At 40.2% G+C, this 20,048-nt stretch overlaps 1 protein-coding gene across 5 annotated transcripts in view; it reads right to left on the bottom strand.

Moving 5' to 3' along the window:
• Positions 1-20,048, bottom strand: part of PCSK5 (proprotein convertase subtilisin/kexin type 5) — a 417,746-nt gene that overhangs the window by 261,141 nt on the left and 136,557 nt on the right. For all 5 annotated transcript variants that reach the window (XM_036330796.1, XM_036330795.1, XM_036330797.1 and 2 more), the window contains exons 6-7: positions 5,245-5,333; positions 1,548-1,720 (exon numbers count right to left, since the gene is read on the bottom strand). In XM_036330796.1, coding sequence (XP_036186689.1) covers positions 1,548-1,720; positions 5,245-5,333 — 262 coding nt within the window. The remainder of the gene's footprint in view (positions 1-1,547; positions 1,721-5,244; positions 5,334-20,048) is intronic.

The following is a 20,048-nucleotide window of genomic DNA, read 5'->3' on the forward strand; positions in this document are numbered from 1 at the left end:
TGATTTAGCTAAAACCTCATAGGCCAGAGCAATTTTAAACTATCACATAGGACCTGGCCAGGTGGCTCAGTTGGTTGGAGCATCATCCCATACACCAAAAGGTTGCAGGTTTGATTCCCGGTCAGGGCATACACCTGGGTGGTGGGTTCAATCCTTAGTTGGGGCACATATGGGAGGCAACCAATTGATGTTTCTCACATTGATGTTTCTCTCTCCTTCCCCCCCTCCTCTAAAAGAGGGGTGGGGAACCTTTTTCTGCAAAGAGCCATTTGGTATTTATATCATCATTTGTGGGCCATACAAAATTATCAACTTAAAAATTAGCCTGTTGCATTTGGTCAAACATTTAATTAACTGACCCCTAATGCCTTGGCAGGGCCAGACCAAATGATTTCCCGGGACTCATATGATGTTTCCCACCCCTGCTCTACAATCTTATCCTCAGGCTGGATCCCCTGGGGGTGGGGGGTGGGGTTTCAGGAAGCAGCTGATTGATGATGTAATTCTCTTGTTGATGTTTCTCTATAAAATATCAATAACAACATTAAAAAAGAGAGAGATAGATGATGATGAAAGGCAAGGTTAGGCCCAGATCATGATTAAAATGGATGCTGTAAGTAGCCCAAAGTTTCATTCATGAAAAAGAACAAGAAAGGAGATGCTCTGGGGACCCCACCTCCTTCCATGATTACATGCACGCAGCACCCTTATTTTTCACATAACTAGAAGGCAGCAGGATTTTTTAAGATCTATAATCTGAAGCAGATGTTTTATTACATTAGATTATGTGGCCAGTTTTGGGGGGAATCGAGGAAATCAAGTGACCTCAAGGGTTAAGCTGCCCAGTTAGGGAGGGAACTTGGAGGCAAGCATAAAAATAATATTGTCCTGGGACAGAGGTGGGACTAGGCGAGGGACCACAAAAGAGAGATACTTAGACAGGCATTGCTGGATGATCTATGCACACGAAATGGAGAGTTTCAATATCTCCACTTCTGAATCTCAGTCCCAGGAATTTATTTCTCCAAATGTAACATTAACATATAAATGAATGTATTTCCTTTGAATAAATTTAAGTGTCCAAATATACCTGTCCTTTTTTAATATATATATATATATATACACACACACACATATACACTTTTTATTGATTTCAGAGAGGAAGGGAAAGGGAGAGAGAGAGAGAAACATCAATGAATAGAGAGAATGATTGATTGGCTGCTTCCTGCATGCTCCACACAGAGGACTGAGCCGGCAACCCCGGCATGTGCCCTGACCAGGAATCGAACCATGACCTCCACGCTCAACCACTAAGCAATACTGGCCAGGCAACACCTCTGTTCTTGTCAAGGGAAACTATCATTTAACTCATTTGCAGAACAGATACAACATCCAATCCCAAAGCTTCTGCATCTCTTTCCATTAACCCGTGTCCTGGCTCCATCTATGAGCTGCACCTAACCCTCTGAACTGGGGGATCAGAACCCCCCGTTTCACAGGTGGCTTCATGTGAGAATCACCCTCCACTGATGCAGCAGGAAACCTACCATTCTGACGCCGTTTTCAAAGGCCTGCCGGGTGAGTGGAGCTGGGCCGTCCACGGTCTTGCCGTCGTCATCGGGGCCCCAGCTGGCGCTGTAGATGTGCACGTGCTGGGGGTTGAAGCTGACTGACTTCGCCTCCACCATGTCTGTCACATCCCCATCCAGCATTCGGACTCCTTGGGGACAGACAGGAAGTAGCTTCATTAGAGGCTTACACCCAAACAACCCAAGACTTGCTGCGGTTACAGCATTTGGGGGGCAGGGGTGGGGGGGAGAATAATCTTTTAATCAACACTTGAGTGAGCATATTTTCCCCAGAAGACAATTCAGATTTCTTCCAAAGCTTTCTTGGGAAGAAAGGAAGTTACAGTGCATGTAAAAGAGCAAAACTTCTCTTGTTTAAAAATTATTTACTTATTTTTTTAAAGAGCAAAACTTTTTAAAATCTTTCGTAGCTATTGTTCTCTTTTCCGAGGTTTCCATCATCTCTCCCTTCTCTTTATCCTTGTCTTAATCAAGCGGTTGTCAAAGAGAGCCTCCAGCAATCCATCTTCCCTAACCTTCTCTTCATTAGATCACTTGTGTTCATAATTGGTAGAAAGCATTCTGACCTTGGCAGGCTTACAAAACTTGGAAAGCTGCCAAGTCAGGTTGGTCCAGTTTCCTCCATACTTAATATTATCTCCGAGTCTGAGAGACTGATGTGGATTTAATATATCACTTCTTTGCCAAGTTATTTATAAGTCAAATAATAAATGAGAATGCGTTCTGTGCATGTAAGACATCAAATAATTCTCACAAGGTTTTAGCAATGTATAGCCATTAATCTTCATTTAAGTATATTCCCGCCAGACAGATAGGAATTTATTATTAACCTTAATTTGCGAAACTAGACACAGATATTCAAACATAAGTTATACGTCATATGCCAGGCTTTCCTTGTATTTTGGAGACACACAACAAATAATTGTGAGCTAAAAACTCCTTCAGCTTAAGCCAAATACCATCACCGAGACACTGTATTATTTTAAGAATATCTCTCTGCAGCCCAAATTCACTCCTTAGGAAAAACGCTGTTATCTGGTAGGACTTCAAGTTTGTATTGATTACCACTAAATGGGCATTAAGTAACAAAACCCCACATCAGGTAGTGTTAGATACTATGGGGTCTGAGGTGGAACTTGTGGTAGGAAATAAAAATGTTCTTTAAGAAACTGTACCTTCTTTGTGTTGTCAAAGGTGCTTAACTTTTAACTATAAAACTTACAACCACAGAAAAATAGAAAGAATGACAATAACTACTGATCCAACCACTAGTAGACAACTGTTAACATTTTTGCCACATTTTCTTCATCTAAAAATATACATATTGAGCTGAACCATCTTAAGTTACATGGCAAATATGACATTTATCCTTTCAAACTTTTTACCCAAAAACAGAAAGAAATACCCTGTCAATATTAAAATTCCCCAAAGCATCCCTAAAGACATGGCATTTGGTTGTTACATCTCAACTGTCTTTTCCTCCCGACTTTTGGCTTCTTAAGGATTTTTAAAGAAACAGGTGATGTGGGGAACAAAGGTTATGAACAGTCCCTTTAAAAGTTAGGAAATGGGAACTATATTTAGAAAGTCTGTCCACAGTTTCCGTGGGAACAGACTACCCAGCATGGTGCTCTGCATGGGCTGGGTCCTAAGAAGCCAATGGTTTTCACTTGACATGAATATTCAAAATTCATCTGTGTGGTTTTTACCAAAGAAAGATGAACTCCTTCATATTCTTACTATCTGTGTAAATGCATACAATGAAACGATTTTACCAATATGAGGAGGTCTGAAATTAACACTGGACTAACCAGGATTTCTAAATGCCAACATGCAGGAGTGTGTGAAGTCCATGTGTGTGCGCACACTAAATGTAGGATAAAATAATATCTATAGGGTAATATTAATTTCTTGATCAAAAACTGACAAATAAGAATTTTTTGCCTTCAAGTTTAAGGAGGAAAGATTGCTTTTTCTTCATCTGACTGCAAGCCTTCATTCCTTGGGTGTAGGGTTTCAATTTATAATTCAAAATGGTCCTGTTTTCAGGATGATGGGACATTTGTGAGTCATTGCCATACATTCCTTTTTAAAAAAAATATGTATTTTTTTATTGATTTCAGAAAGGAAGGGAGAGGGAGAGAGAGATAGACACATCACTGATGAGAGAAAATCATTGATCGGCTTGCCTCCTGCACGCCCCACACTGGGATCAAGCCCGCAACCCAGGCATGTGCCCTGACCGGGAATCAAACTGTGACCTCCTGGTACAAGGTCGATGCTCAACCAATGAGCCATGGCGGCCGGCCACCATACATTCCTTTTTTTACTGAGGATCCTTGTTCAGGTGGGTCAGCCAGCAGCTTATCTGGGAGGGTTCACAAGTTCATTTCTTCATTCCCTCAAGGTCAGTGAGTGCTGGTCAGCACTGGAGAGCAATGACAGGGAGGAGGGCGTGTGTCTGTGTATGTAAGAGCTGTGTGTGGCCTGGAGAGCAAGGAGGATGAACCGGGCAGCCCCTGGAGTCATGCGATTCTCATGAGAAGAGCAGGGGCCTCCCAGACTCTCAGGATTCTTTAGGGGAAGTCTGTGTCTCCTTCTCCTAGCTCCTCCTTGAACCTGTCTTCCCTTTGACACATAGCAGAGGCTCTCAGGGTCCTCTAACTGCTGCCAACACGCTACCACGCTCTAGGAATTCAGTGTGAAACAGGAAAGGGACAGGTCCAATTTACTGAGGGCTGACATTCAAGGTAGTCTCTGAAAGCCTTTTCTTAGCACCGTCATTGTCCATCCCAAATACCTCAGAAGACCTCTACCTTTATCCTAGAAAGAACTGTTGTTTTTATTTTTTTAGGTCCAACCTTCTTTACCATTCGGAAACAAATAGTGTATTGGAAACAAAGATGTCATCCTGGTTCCATTTATCTCATGAAACCCTTTTAAGAGACACCCCCCAGGGGACACCTTCAAAGCCGCTAACTAGACCATCTTTTACAATGTTTTCTTCCATCTGCATGTGGCTGTGGCACCAGGCTGTACTAACAATGATGACTACAAGTGGAAAAAGTTAAGTGGCTGCTTTTATTAATGCCTGGATTTAAACTGCTGTGCTTGGATCCTTGTAGTAAGCTTATGTATATTTAGGCTAGTGCATGTGTGTGCATATACTATGAAATTATTAGTGAGAACAGTCTTACTACATTATGGGACTGCAAAAGGAGTTTTTGCCATTTACCATTTTCATTGCAATTAAAAGGCCATGTTTATAAAGCCTAAAGAAGAGGAAAGAATAGATACTCTGCTTTAACATAATTTCAAATCATTCTTCCCACAGAGATATTATAGCCTGGCCTGGTGTTTCTATTATTAGTTCTTTCTGACTCAAGCACCGGTTGTATAGTTCTTTACAGATGTCAATGACACCATTTTCAGTACTGGACAACCTTGTTTAACGAATTGGACAATACGTTGGGGGGGACAGCTTCTGAAGTCTTTAACTGTATGCAGTAACACATGTTAACATGGTCATTTTGCTGTCAGCAACAGTTGAACATTATTATGCAAACATATGCCTGTTCAAAAAGGGGTTCTGAAAATCAGTTAGCGCAAGAGCTCTTGGCTCACTTCTACAGCCACATAAGTTTGTTTCCCATACCTCCGATCTTGGCATTGAAAGCAATTCCGACTGTGCAGTGAGAGTTGTTTGCTGCGGCTGCCACTTCTCCAGCACAGCGGGTCCCATGCCTGCAGGGAGAACACACACACTTTCTAAGTAAGACACTCCATTCTCACAAAGTCCACACATCACAGCTACCATTCAGGCTCCAAAGTGCTGAGGAATGTACCAAGCTGGGGTTTTCCTGCAACATCCTACCCAAGTAGTACTTAATCTGCCTGCAGAAAATGTTTAGCACTTAATTACATTCTGCTTTGGATTAGATTCCTGATATGTTTATTTTTGATATCTTGCTTTCTCAACTAGAAAATTTCCTTGAAGGCTAAAATCAGATTGTACGTTTCTTTGTATTCTTTAAAGTACCACTGTCAATAAGGTAACCCCCAGCCATATGTGGCCACTGGGTACTTGAAATGTCCCACGCCCACCGCCCTTCCCTCAGTTTGACTTTATCTTAATCTTTAATTTCATTTTAACTGGGTTAAAAACTAGTCCTCAATTCAATTCTTAGAAAACTCAAGAATGTTAGTATGAGACGCTTTTTTAACTATAAATTTAAATACAGATCAAGTATCTCCAATGGGAATTCATCACCTAAAATTGGATTGCTGAAAATACACACTGTATTTCAAAAAGATTTTATATGAAATACCAAGAACATGAAATATCCCATTAATAATTGTTTTATAACAATGACATGTTGAAATATCTTATTTACTAAAATATATTATCAAAAGTTATTTCATCATTTTACTGCATTAAAAAATGTGTCTTCTAGAAAACTAAACTTTTTCCCCCTGAAAGATAATCCCTGTTATTTCTTGCCACAATAACTTAGTTCCTTGGTCAAAAACATTCTTTTAGCTGAAAAGACTTCTAAGATCATCTTATCCAAGGATGAGAAAGAAGTCTCAAATGTAAAGGACAACCTGCTCGGAAAAGGTCGCCTAAAACCCTTTTAGGTGCTGAGAATTCCAAGGTGTAGCTGAGCCCAGAGAAAGGACACTAAGACTGATGACCAGCATCAGCTGTGGTTGCAGAAGAGGATGCGACAACCCTTGTGGCCTATTTGTCATGGCTAATGAAGTCCCATGCCCACCGCCCTTCCCTCATTTTTAAAGAAGGAGGCCCTGATTTGTAAAGAAATCTGTCAAGAGCAGCCAAAGAGTGACTAAAACTCAGCCTCCACAAATTCCATTTTAGCGCTTTTTATGGTCACAGGTGCCTCAGACCACACCTCTCCAGGGATATGGGCTACAGTCTGTGCAACTATTAACAAGTTACTGCTTACATCTGCGAGGTACAAAGTTTACACATATCCTGCTTTTCCCACTCAGTATGTCATGCATATATTTCTATGTAAATATTAATGTATATATAACTTAAAAGGGTAGTCTTGTACTACATAATCTTTCGAACTATATCTATATAAGTATATACACACACACCGCAGTCTCTTTAACAAGCCCTTTATTCCTCTACTCCTAGAAATTTGCCCAGTTTTTCAAGAATATTAACAAGGCTATAAAGAACAGTCTCAAGTATATATATCATTTTATACCTCGTGACAAATTCTTAGAAGTGGAATTACTGGATCAAAGAATAGAGAATATATTGTCACACTGTTAACAGCAGATGAAAGTAATATAACCAAGCCTCATAAAAACTGCAAGAAGTAACAATTATTACTACAAATCATCAAATTTTGTGCATGGCAAAAAATAAAAAAAGAAAGACCATAAGCTAAATTGAATGACAATATGAAGGATGGAGAAAAATCTGGACAAACCCCTATGTACATAAATCCCTATTATTAGTTTTTCAATCTTTTTCATTCTTGCCGATCTAACATGAAAAATGGTATCTCGTTGCTTCACTTTTTATCCCCTATGATTAAAATTTTTTAAGTTATTATTATTTAATCCTCACCCAAAAATCTGTTTCCACTGATTTTTGGAGAGAGAGAGGAAGAGAGAGATGGACAACCTGAGAATCGAACCCAAAACCTCCAACTGAGCCACCAGCCAGGATGTACTTTATTGTGTCTGTTTTAATTACTGCAAGTGCTATTGCAACGTGGATTTTTGTTTTTAGTTTTGTTCTAGTTTACTCTGGCCCATGGGTTATTTTATTTAGAAGTATGATTTAAAATTTCAAATGTATATGGGTATTCAGTTATGTTTCTGATATCAGTCAACAGTTTGATTTCTTTGTTATTATAGTGTTTATGAAGCAACTGTTCTAATTTTATGAGATTCACACATGGCTAAGTATGCGATCAATTTTTATAAATGTCCCATATGCTTGAAAGGGTGTATATCCTTCAATCGTTCTTTGTAAATCCATTATGTCAAGCTTGTTCATTATATTGCGAATTTGTTAATGTTCTTTGCAGTACTATTGATTTTTATGCATTTAGGATGGAATTATTTAATCTATTAAGTAATATATTAAATGATGTAAACCATTTATAAATATGTAGTAACACTTTATGGCTCTAAGATAAAAATATCTGATTAATATTTAAGTTTTTTTTACCCATTTGCTCCTTTTACTTTCAAACATTCTGTGTTCAGATTAGTTATATCTCTTATAAATAGAGTGTAATCTTTTTTTCAAGCTAGGCTAACTAACTTTGTCTTTAACCAAGACTTAGTCCACGTACAGTGACTGTATCTATTAATATATCCATGTATATTTTCCGCTTTTACTAGTTTGGATGTTAAGCATTCTATTATTTAGTGGTTATCCTAGATATTTGGTCATGGGCACCTAACATCACAGAGTCTAGAGTCAGCAATGCTTTTTTCAACTTTTCTCAAATAATATAGACTTCAGAATGTTTTAACTCTGGGGTTACCAATCTCTTGACACATGAGTCCCTGTGACTATAGGTATACTAGAGGCCCGGTGCACAAAAATTTGTGCACTCGGTGGGGAGAGGGGGTCCCTCAGCCTGGCCTGTGCCCTCTCGCAGTCTGGGACCCCTCGGGAGATAATGACCTGCTGGCTTAGGCCTGCTCCCGGGTGGCAGAGGGCAGGCCCAATCCCTAGGTGCAGCCCCTGGTCGGGCTCAGAGCAGGGCCGATTGGGAAGTTGGGGCGCCGCCACCTGTCATGCACAGAGCAGGGCGGATCAGGAGGTTGCGATGCCACCCTCAGTCATGCTCAGGGTAGGGCCGATTGGGGGGTTGGGGCACCGCCCCCTGTCACACTCAAGGCAGGGTTGATGGGGAGGTTGTGGCGCCACCCCCTGTCACGCACAGAGCAGGGCCAATCAGGGGGTTGGGGCGCTGCCCCCTGTCACTCAAAGAGCAGGGCCCATCAGGGGGGTTGGGGCTCCGTATCCTGTCACACACAGAGCAGGGTCGATCAGGGGGTTGGGGAGCTCCCCCCTGTCACGCACAGAGCAGGGCCGATCAGGCGGTTGGGGCACCGCTCCCTGTCACACTCAGGGCAGGGCCGATGGGGAGGTTATGGCTCTACCCCATCACACACAGAGCAGGGCCCGTGGGGGGCGGTTGGGGCGCCTCCCTCTATCACCCACAGAGCAGGGCCGATCAGGAGGTTGGGGCGCCTTCCCCTGTCACGAACAGAGCAGGGCAGATAGGGAGGTTGTGGCCCCGCCCCCTTTCACACACAGAGCCGCAGGGTGATCAGGGGGTTTGGGCGCTGCCCCCTGTCACACTGATCCCGGTGCTGGGAGGCCTCTCAGCTCTGCTGATCCCGGTGCTGGGAGGCATATTAACCTTTTACTATATAGGATAGAGGCCTGGTGCATGGGTGGGGGCCGGCTGGTTTGCCCTGAAGGGTGTCCTGGATCAGGGTGGGGGTCCCCACTGGGGTGCCTGGCCAGCCTGGGTGAGGGGATGATGGCTGTTTGCAGCTGGTCACACACCCTTAAGGGTGGGGGTCCCCACTGGGGTGCCTGGCCAGTCTGGGTGAGGGGCTGAGGGCTGTTTTCAGGCTGTCGGGTGACTGAAGCTCCCAACTGCTCCTTTTTATCTTTTTTCTTTTTTATTCTGGGCTAGCTCTAGCTCTGAGGCTTGGCTCCAGCTCTTCGGCCTCCACTGCTGAAAGCAGGTATCTGGTTTGTTTGGGTTCTACAATCGAAACACTGTTTCAACTCCAGCTCTGAGATCCGGGCTGGCTGAAAGCAGGTTTCTGGGGTTTTGTTTAGCTTCTATATTTGTAACAATGTTTCAAACTGCAAGCTCAGAGGCCGGCAGCGGCAGGCAGGAAACGTTGGAGTCCTCCCTCACTGAAACAAGCAAGCCGCATGTTCGCTTCAAGCTGCCTGGCTGCCGGCCGCCATCTTGGCTGGCAGTTAATTTGCATATCGCCCTGATTAGCCAATGGGAAGGGTAGTGGATGTATGGCTAATTACCATGTTTCTCTTTTATTAATAAGATAGGATTCTCTATTTTGTAACTCTAGAAATTACCCACTAAGATTACTACTTTAAAAACTCAGTTTGTTTAGATTTATAAATATATTTTTGCTCTATTTCTTTCTTGTAGCTCATACGTCCTTATGAAATCATTGATTTCTTTCTGAAGAGTCTTTTGGTAGCCCAAAGTCTTTTGGTAGTCCTAGAAAATAACTTTATTTTACTGTCGTTTTTGAAAAATAACTTCTTTGGGTACAGAAATCTAGACTAACAGCACTTCAAAGATGCCATTCCACTGTCTCCTGGATCCCCCTGTTTCTGAGAAGAAATCATTAAGTTTATATATGATTTTTAAAAAATTCTTTCTTAAAATTCCTAAGCCTTAATGTTTAAATCTTTAGCTGTCTTAGCTAATAACTTTGAAGTCTGCTTTTACATTATTCTCTAGTTCTCCCCATCAGAATCCCAATTAAACATACATTAGATCTTTTCACCCTATCTTAATCTTTAATCTCATCTTTAGGCTTTCCTATCCTTCCTTCTCTCTCTGGACTGCATTCTGGTACTTTGCTCAGTTCTATATTTCACTGTTCCTATATTCAGCCATGATTAATCTGCTATTTAATCCATTCACTGCATTACTCATTTCAATTATTACATATTTCTTTTCTTTCAGTTCTTTATCAAGTGCGTCTGGTTAATTCTGCTTTTTTCTTAAAAAGTTTTTTTTCAATATTCATGTCTTACTTTTTTTAAAGAGTTTTCTGTTCTGTTGTGTGTGTGTGTGTGTGTGTGTGTGTGTGTGTGTGTGTGTGTGTGTGTTTTAGAAAGAGAGGGAGAGGGAGAAACATCAATGTGACATTGATAGGCTGCCTCCTGCACCCCTCCTACTGGGAATCGAGCTTGAAACCCAGGCATGTGCTCTAACAAAGAATAGAACTGGCAACCTTTCAGTGCACAGGATGATGCCCAACCAACTGAAACACACCAGCCGGGGCTCAATACTCATTTCTGGATACCAATGAATTATCTCTAATAATTTGAAAATACGTGAATCTAATTCTATTTATTTTTGTTGCTGGATTGTTTGTTTTTTTAAAATGTATTTTTATTGATTTCAAAGAGTAAGGGAGAGGGAGAGAGAGAGACAGAAACATCAGTAATGAGAGAGAGTCATCTATCGGCTGCCTCCTGCACATGCCACACTGGGGATCGAGCTCATAACCCGGGCATGTGCCCTGACCGGAAATCGAACTGTGACCTCCTGGTTCATAGGTCAACACGCAACCACTGAGCCATGCCAGCTGGGCCTTGCTTGTTCTCATGGTGTTGTTTTCCCCAGGTAGTTGATAAACTGTCCATTTAGGAAGTCATGCTCTTTGGACTTTTACCTATGTAAACTCTTTGAGGCTGGTATGGAAATCTCATTATTCTAAAGAAGATTTAAAATTTGCTTCTAATACATTTCTGGACATACACCACCCAGAACCTGTTCAACCAAATTTGAAATTTGGCCCATACAAGTAATATGAATAATAAGTACAAATCCCATGACTACAGTTAATAATTCTTAAAAAGTAGTTATTTATTTATCCTCTTGTCCCATCTATTACCTATGGTGAAAAGTAGAATATGTCCTCTGTCTCTCTGTATAGTGTTCTTTCTTCTTCTTTTTTAAAAAATAAAGTTAATGTACTGAAGATGGTGTCTCAGGGATTTCGTTTCATGCAGAAGTCTAGTCTTCTCTCAACCCACTGGACCAAGGCCTTGTCTCCTGCCATCCCCGAGAATTTTTTAAGTCCAGCTCCAGGCTGACTGAGATTGGTTGCTTACCCTGGAAAATGCCTACTGTCCATCTATTGGCCACTTAAGCTAATAGATTTGAGCTTTCTCAGAGAAATACTCTTGGTGTTCCATGAGCTCAAGCATGCACTAGAAAGCTCTTTAATATTTCCCGAGGAGTTTCAGATGTAGGGTAATAGAAGATATTTAGTTGACTACCTATTCTAGCATATTATTAAAAAATGGAAGAACTAACTTGTTCTATATTCCTAAAACACAAGAAAGCCCTGCACACACATGTGCATCATTAATATACAGTGAATGCTCCTAAGTGAAGAACAGAGTGACTAATTCCTTATAAAAACATTCCTTACAAAGATTTCTGTACATTGCTTCACATCCCAATGTATAAGCCATTTTGGGAAAAGAGGGAACTTATCACTCTACTGTTGATGCATATACTTTAAATATCAGGTAAATAATATATTGCAGCATATGGTAATTGAGGGCCCAAATTGCTGGCTCAACTACATTTAAATAGCAACTCACTTCAGATGACAATGATCATTATCCCAAGTACCGGTAAAGTACCGGTCATCTTTAAATTTTTAATCTTAGCTGGACTCAGTGTTTTACATGGGTTTAAAATAAATCACAGAACAATAGATATCACCATGACCTGTTCAAGTATGTGAACAAGATTCCATTTATTACTTCTCCCAAAGAACAAGGGTGTTCAGCAAAAAGAGTCATAATGTCAGTTACATAAAGATGTCACAAAACAAACAACAGTCTGTGTTTCAGGTGTATTTTTCTTTGGAGACAACAGAGCATGAGCATTTAGTGTATTTTTAGCATAAAGAGAACATTTTAGTGGATTTTAGTTCAGAAAACAATATACTCATTATATTATGCTCTGACCCACATGCACCTAAATATGAATTTTACTAGCCATTTCTCACATAATCCCACCTGGAAAATTAGTCACCTGTGTAGCTTTTTTGCAGATGTTCATAATATTACTAAGACACAAATTTTCTGAAACTTCCAGAAGATAACCCAATTCTGAAAATTATAAGGATATATATAGATGAATGACTGGACATCATGTAAAATAAAGTGGATGTACTCAAACTAGGAATTAAAAACGTATCACTTCTCTGATTCTCTTCAAGATGCTGTCATTGCTGCTCCAGTAAGTTTAAGATGCTTAATCACATGATTTTTTTTCTTGAATAAATCAATTTATCTCTTAAAGAGCATTTCGATGTAAAAATCATTTCAGTCTTTGTCCTACTGCTTTTCTTACTGGGAAAAAGAAAGTTTTCTGCTCTGCCTCATTACTTATGCTTAGCAATGTATCATTGTAATTAAAGGTCTCAAGAAGTTTACCTTGGCTGATTGAAAAGGCGGGAAATCAGAGAGTGCCTGTTAACCCATTTCTATGATATTGAGAACATATACCAAGTAGCTGGAGTATAGAATATAAATTCACAGGGGCTATTATATTTTGCCAGGTGGTAAAATACTGTCTTCACACCTTTCTTTACTTTCTCCCGGTCCTCCAGTCTCACTATTTGGGTACCTTTTTCTTCCACACGAGTTAGTGGGAATGGCGATGTTAACTTCCTTGAGCTCTACCACAGACCCGAAGACAAGATGCTAATAAGCTCAGCAATGAATCTGAGATATCAGGATACATGCAGGAGGCCACCCTTAGAGTAGTCACTTCATTGCTTGAAAGTCAAAATTGCACTTGTATGGAACCCAACAACGGCAACTTGGAGAAAGATAGTTTTCTATTTCATTTCTTTCCTGGAACAAACATCTGCAGCTGTTCATAGATCTCATCTACCCCTCACTGTTTCTATCTATTCCCTTTTGACATCCCCTGTGCCTGTTCTCTGGCATATTTTGATTTTGTTTCAATCTCAGTGAAAATCTCCCATTTAAGTCCACCTCAAAAGCCCTATCAGAAAGGGAGAGGAAAGTAAGAAATAATGATGTGCTTTCCAATATATCGCCTACAACTGATATTTCTGACTACTCATGTTATTCCTAATAATATTACCACTTGATGTTTATATTACACTCTCCAATTCTCAAAGTATTTTAGCCTCATCTGATTCACACTTCAACTCAAGAAGTAAGGGAAACAGGTATTACTTCTCTTATTTTACAAATGAGAACAGTCAGATGGTGATTGGAGGGCATAAAAACGCGGCAGGGCACAGGCTCCCTCTGGGTCTCCTGGGTCCTTATAGAGTGCTTTTCACTTCCAGCAAGACTCACAAGGACTCACGCTGGTAAGTCTTTGAATGATTGCTAAGATTTCATGATTTCTTTGCCTGCTACCCTCCTTACTTAGTGAGGTAGAGGCGACTTTATTCCTTCATTACTATTAATGCAGGGTATTTGACAGTATGTTTTATAGAATCTCCATGATAAATTATTCAACTTGAGCTAGAAGAAGGAAATGCTGGGAATCTTAAAAATGAAAACTTAAAAATAAAGAATTAAAAAATAGCTGAAAATGGATTTTCACCTTGTCTTTAGTGAGAAGCTTACCAGAGCTCAAAAAACATATTAAGAAAAAAAAAATACAAAGGTAAATGAAAAAATTTTAAATGCAAAAATGAAATGACACAATCCATTTTTTGGTGATTAGCTTTTGTGAGACAATTAAGATAATAGCTACTGAAGTGACTGCAATTATACAAGGTCCTGGAGGCTTCAATAATATTAAAAAATGTTTTATTATACTAGGAAGAAATCAGGAAAACTCACTGAAAATAACTGCTGTGGACTGAACGCTGGTGGTACCCCCTAACTTACGTTGAAGCCCTAACCCCCAATGTGGTGATATTCAGAGGTGGAGCCTGGGGTCATGAGGGGGGAGTCCTCATGATAAAATCATGCTCTTCCAAGAAGACACATGGGAGAACGGACTTCCTTTCTCTCTGCCATGAGAGGATGAAGGAAGTAGGAGGTTCTCTATATGCCAGGAGGAGAGTCCTTACCAAAACCAAATCTGCCAGGACCTCAAACTTAAGACTTCCCAGCCTCCAAAACTGTGAACAATAAATGTTTGTTGCCCCAGCTGGTTTGGCTCAGTGGAGAGCGTCAGCCTGTGGACTGAAGGGTCCCAAGTTCGATTCTAGTTAAGGGCACATGCCTAGGTTGTGGGCTCAATCCCTAGCAGTGGGTATGCAGGAGGCAGCCAGTCAATGATTCTCTCTCATCATTGATGTTTCTATCTCTCTCTCCCTCTTCCTTCCACTCTGAAATCAATGAAAATATATTTTAAAAAATAAAATAAATGTTTGTTGTTTAAGCTACTCAGCTTATGGTTTTCTGTTACAGCATCCTGAACTGACTATGGCAACAACAAATGGAGAGATGAAATGATATCAGATTATATTCAGAGATCTTTTGATAACCTGATATTTAAAGAATCTTTAGTATAAACTTTAAGCTATTACAGTATCTATATTTGGCTAGACACTATGAATCCTTTTTTTGGCCTTTAGGAATAGATATACAATAGCTAAAGAAATTAATAAAGTTAGCATTTCTCAACTGCTCCAAAGTCTAACAGATTATGTTGTAGACTAGAAAAAAAATTTTTATAGTATTGACTAGCAATTGATCACTACAGAGAATTAACATCAGTTGTATCGTAAGTGAATGATTAGTATTTTAAAAAGCAGAAGCATACTTATTTTGGGGGGTTAAAAGTATTGTTAGTCTGACATATATATACACACATACATAAGCGCAAGTAAAAACTGATGAAATCTTGCCCTAATTGGTTTGGCTCAGTGGACAAAGCGTTGGTCTGTGGACTCAAGGATCCCGGGTTCAATTCCGGTCAGGGGCATGTACCTTGGTTGTGGGCACATACCCAGTAAGGAGTGTGCAGGAGGCAGCTAATCGATGTTTCTCTCTCATTGATGTTTCTAACTCTCTATCCCTCTCCCTTCCTCTCTGTAAAAAAATTAATAAAATATATTTTTTAAAAACCTGGTGAAATCTTAATAAGGTTTGTAGAGTGTATTAATGCCAATTTCCTCATTTTGATATTTCCCTATAATTTCATAAATTGTTACCATTGGGGGAATCTAGATGAGGGGTATGGGGGACCTCTACTATTTTTGAAACTTTCTGTGAGTTTTCAATTTTTCCAAGTTTTAAAAAATTATGTAAGTCTGAATAATTTATAGTTATTTGTAATAGTGGCTACAATTCAAGAAAGATATTTCACTCAGAACACAATTGATAGTAAAATATATAAAATGCTAATGATCAATATCATGCTTTAAAGGTCTTTGTCTTGCCTCTTCCTTATCCTTCCCAGTCTAGACCTTTGACAGCTTTTTTTTTCTCTTCCTTTTATCCACCCCAGCCTAGAAAAAATAGCTAATTTATTGTTAACTGAATTGTTAACTACGTATTCCATGTCTAAAGAAAAGAATAAGTAGTGTATTTGTGATCCTTGCTGATGATATATACCAGCCATGGTGATAGAACCAGACCCCTTTTCTTGGTTCCCTGGTTAATACTCTAGAGTTACCTTCTCATGCTTTTGGCTCACCTTTTTTGCCTTTAATGATTAGTTTTCCATGTGTTACTTGATTTGTTTCTATGAATTCAGATTGCCCCAAATAGTCTACATCCCCTAGTGATTCCATGATGCTATTCTTCCCCCCTCCGTGGGATCTATTAAGAGCCCACAACCTTGCTTTTTAAGCTCCCTAACCTCCATCAGAGGGCTCTGTTTAGTCTTTGGAACTTAGATCTACTAGTTTTTATCCCATGCAACTGGGGCTTTGGAAATGGCCTGGTCTCATTTTCCACCACAAACAGAAGACTGAGAAATTGTCTCCCTTAACCCTTGACTGTGCACAGACAGAAATGAGCTATTCCTGCTGATTCATTTTAGGTGTGTACTTAGTGATCTGGGAGGCAGGTTTACAAATGTGGATCTGGAAGATCCAAGTCTCCTCTGGAATTGGAGGGTACAGCACAATGCCCATCTTCTCCACTAGACCAATGTCTGCTTTACTGGGACAAGTATTACCTACAGTTCCAGAAAACAGAAGTCTAACACTTACTTTTTAAGTAAGCAATGAACTGTCAGAAATGCTAATATTATTTTCTAGAAATTATCAAAATACCTCCCAAGAAATATTTTAGTTAACAATATTAGTGCTTCCTCATTCCTCCCCCCCCGTTTTCCTTTCTCAAGTCCACAATTTCACATCCTGTGTCATAAGGATCTTCTAAGCAAGGGACATACAAAGTTGAAAAATCCGAGTCTGTGGTGCTTACAGTCTTGGTGGAAAAGATTCTGAGTAAAGGATTAAGAAACCCTTTTTTCTTACCTGTGGAAGAATTACTTTGGCTTAACTTTCTAGCTCTGTTCCCCTTCATATCTGATAAAGATAGATGTCAGCTACCAAGCAACGTTTATAGTGGCAAAAATGAACCCTGGTTGGTGTGTTGGCATGAACTGAGAGGTCTGTAGCCAGGACCATAAACATCTGGCCTAAGAAGTCTAGGCTTTGAGATTCTGGGGGTAGACCCTGGAAGTTGAGTATGCCCTTCCTTGTACGGCCCTGGAAGCTATATTCAACAGCTATTGCAAGAAATATTGTTCCTAAAGTATGGGGCTTCTAAGGCAAAATGACTCTCACACCCACCATGTAGCTCACTCCTGCACAACCGACGTGTCACTTGTGGTGGTGGTGGGACAGGGGAAAAGCAGAAGATAGTCTGGGGACTGGTGAGCACTCTTGCTGAAGAAATACAGCTGATGTTTTCCCGCTAGTACACTGTTTTTCTATCTTCTAATTACACTTGTGGCCGAATGAGTTCTATGAGTTGGACTTACCAATTGAACCTAAGACCACTGAGAGGGGTGTCCTAATGTTTATGCAAATAATTACCAAGTATTCAGGTACATGCTAATCAAGGTTTATAGACAAAGTGTTACAGGAATTTCTGCTCTAAGAATTCTGGCTTCAGGTTGGTGTTTGCAAAATTGCTTGGTATGCAATCTAAAGAACGTACTCTTTTTCACACCTGAACTGATTTTCCTGTAATTTCACATCATCATAATTAAAACAAAATTTCAAAATTAGAACTCACTAAAGCATAAAATATGAAGTATGTTCTCAGTGCATATGCTGAGAGACTGAAAAAAAATCTTTAAAGATAATTAAAGAAATAATGACCTGTATCAAATTATAATTTAGATTTTTTGTGGTCTACTTCTTTCTATACATATTTCTCTTCTCCAAGTTTATATTGAAAACTACCTAATATAAATAATTCAAAGGTAGCAAAAACAAGAGACCAGGATGCTAGAATGTACTCTACACATACAATATTTCAACTTTACATGTATTCTTGTATATTGTAAGCTCCCTTTTATGAATATTATTATAATGATCTAGTTCCATGTCCTGGCCCATAGTTAGTTAACTTTTTGAATCATTCATTCAATAAATATTTATTAATTATCTACCACATGCTGAGGAATGTATTACTATGGATTCCACAGAAAGAGAACTAAATATGATATCATGGAGTAGTTTCAATTAACTCCACTGGCCTGAAAATCCTGAATAACAGGCAATAATCCAGAAGTCCACGTTCATTTAGTAGTAATCTATTTAATGGTTACGCTTCCATTTGCTTTTGTGAAAATATTTAGGTAAAGATACCAGTCAATGCCCATACATTGTAAAATAGGCTAAAAATACATGTTGTTTTCTTAAAATCTATTAATGACTGATGAAGAAAGGTGATATTTTAAATGTCTGGCTTCATTCACTTGGTTTGAAACTACTTGTAGATCATCAGCAAATGGACAAAACACTTCTGAAGGCTTGAGTCTTACTTTGCAGAGGGCAAGGACCTAAAATCGGTGACTATGACATAATCCTATTCGTCTAAACTACAGGTAAATGGTGGTCACAACACTCTGTCTTAAGGGCTCCCCTGGTGTCCCTTCTGCAATACACTCTGGGGACTGAGAAGTTGGGTGGCACTTGGGTCCAGGGTCCCTAGGCACATTGAGATAGGGGTCCTAAAGTAAAGGTAAGTGGCTCCAACACTTATAGCTACTAAGCCGTCATCATTTCAGCTTAGCTACACCAAGCAACTGCTAGCCCTCCTGTTTATTGACAGCTGTTCCCCATCCTCCTTGCAGAGTTCACCAGGGCCCTTTCCTCACACACTGGAAGGTTCTCAACATCAGGGAAGTATGAAACCCACAATTAAGGAATGCCTCCCTCCAAAACATGTAATTTATCATAATCCCTAACTATCAATTCAGCATTTTAGGATGTACATCATATTTCATTTAGAAATCACATGAGATGGGTGTTCATTATGATCGTATTTGCATAAGTTTATGAGCAGGGGGTGGCAAACATTTTCTGTAATGGGCTAAATAGTAAATATTTTAGGTTTTACAGAGCCACACAGAGTCTCTGTCACATATTCTTACCCCCCCCCCCAACCCTTTGAAAATATAAAAGTCATTCTTAGCTAGAGAGTCAAGGGAGGATTTGACCCACGGTCTGTAGTTTGCCAATCTGTGCTTTCTAGGCATGAAGGGTAAATACAGTCTTAGCCACTTATGCCTTCTTAGGAACCAAAAAACACATGCTCAACATTTTTTACCCCCACTTCCTATGATTTAATATCGATACCAAATGCTGTTTTAGGTAAAGCAGTCAACTCTATGAAAATAACACGTAACAATTCCCATTTGAATGAATGCTTAATTCTATTTGCAGCTTAGACATCAAATCAATGAAGGTGGTAAGGATCACTGATTTATATTTGCCAGGAAGTTTTGCCTAGGTTCTCATGTTTAATTTAATCTCTCCAATAATCTTGCGTACTACATGTACTCTTATCCCTATTTTATACATAAGGAAACAGAGATTCTTATAGGTGACCACCAAGGTTAATACGGCCAGTTTATTGCAAAAGAACTTGATTGAACCCAGATCACCTGATGCCAGCTCCTAGTGCTTCCACAGAGTAAATGCAAAATATATTCATGGAAGACCACACATGCAACCTCAGGCACACACACTTGGCAGGACCAGAACAAAGCAATGATGATTTGCAACCTTTTCTGAGAGAAATTCTCAGAAGTTGCACTTGTGAAGCTATTTGGATCACTGTTCACAGGTACTCTTTTATTATTCACTAGAGGCTGGGTGCACAAAATTCGTGCACGAGGGGTGGGGGAGGGTTCCCTCAGCCCAGTCTGCACCCTCTCCAATCCAGGACCCCTCAGGGATGTCTGACTGCCGGTTTAGGATCGGGCCTAAACCGGCAGTCGGACATCCCTCTCACAATCCTGGACCACTGGCTCCTAACCGCTCACCTGCCTGCCTGCCTGATTGCCCCTAACTGAACCCCCTGCCAGCCTGATCAACCCTAACTGCCTATGCCTGCTGGCCTGATCGCCCCTCACTGCCCCCGCCACTGGCCTGGTTGCCCCCAACTACCCCCACTGCCGGCCTGTTCACCCCACGCAGCCTGCTGCTCGGTCATTTGGTCGCCCCTCACTAAGCCCCTGCCAGCCT

Source organism: Myotis myotis, unplaced genomic scaffold (genome assembly GCF_014108235.1).
Source record: "Myotis myotis isolate mMyoMyo1 unplaced genomic scaffold, mMyoMyo1.p scaffold_m19_p_12, whole genome shotgun sequence".
In the NCBI taxonomy this organism is placed as follows: domain Eukaryota; kingdom Metazoa; phylum Chordata; class Mammalia; order Chiroptera; family Vespertilionidae; genus Myotis; species Myotis myotis.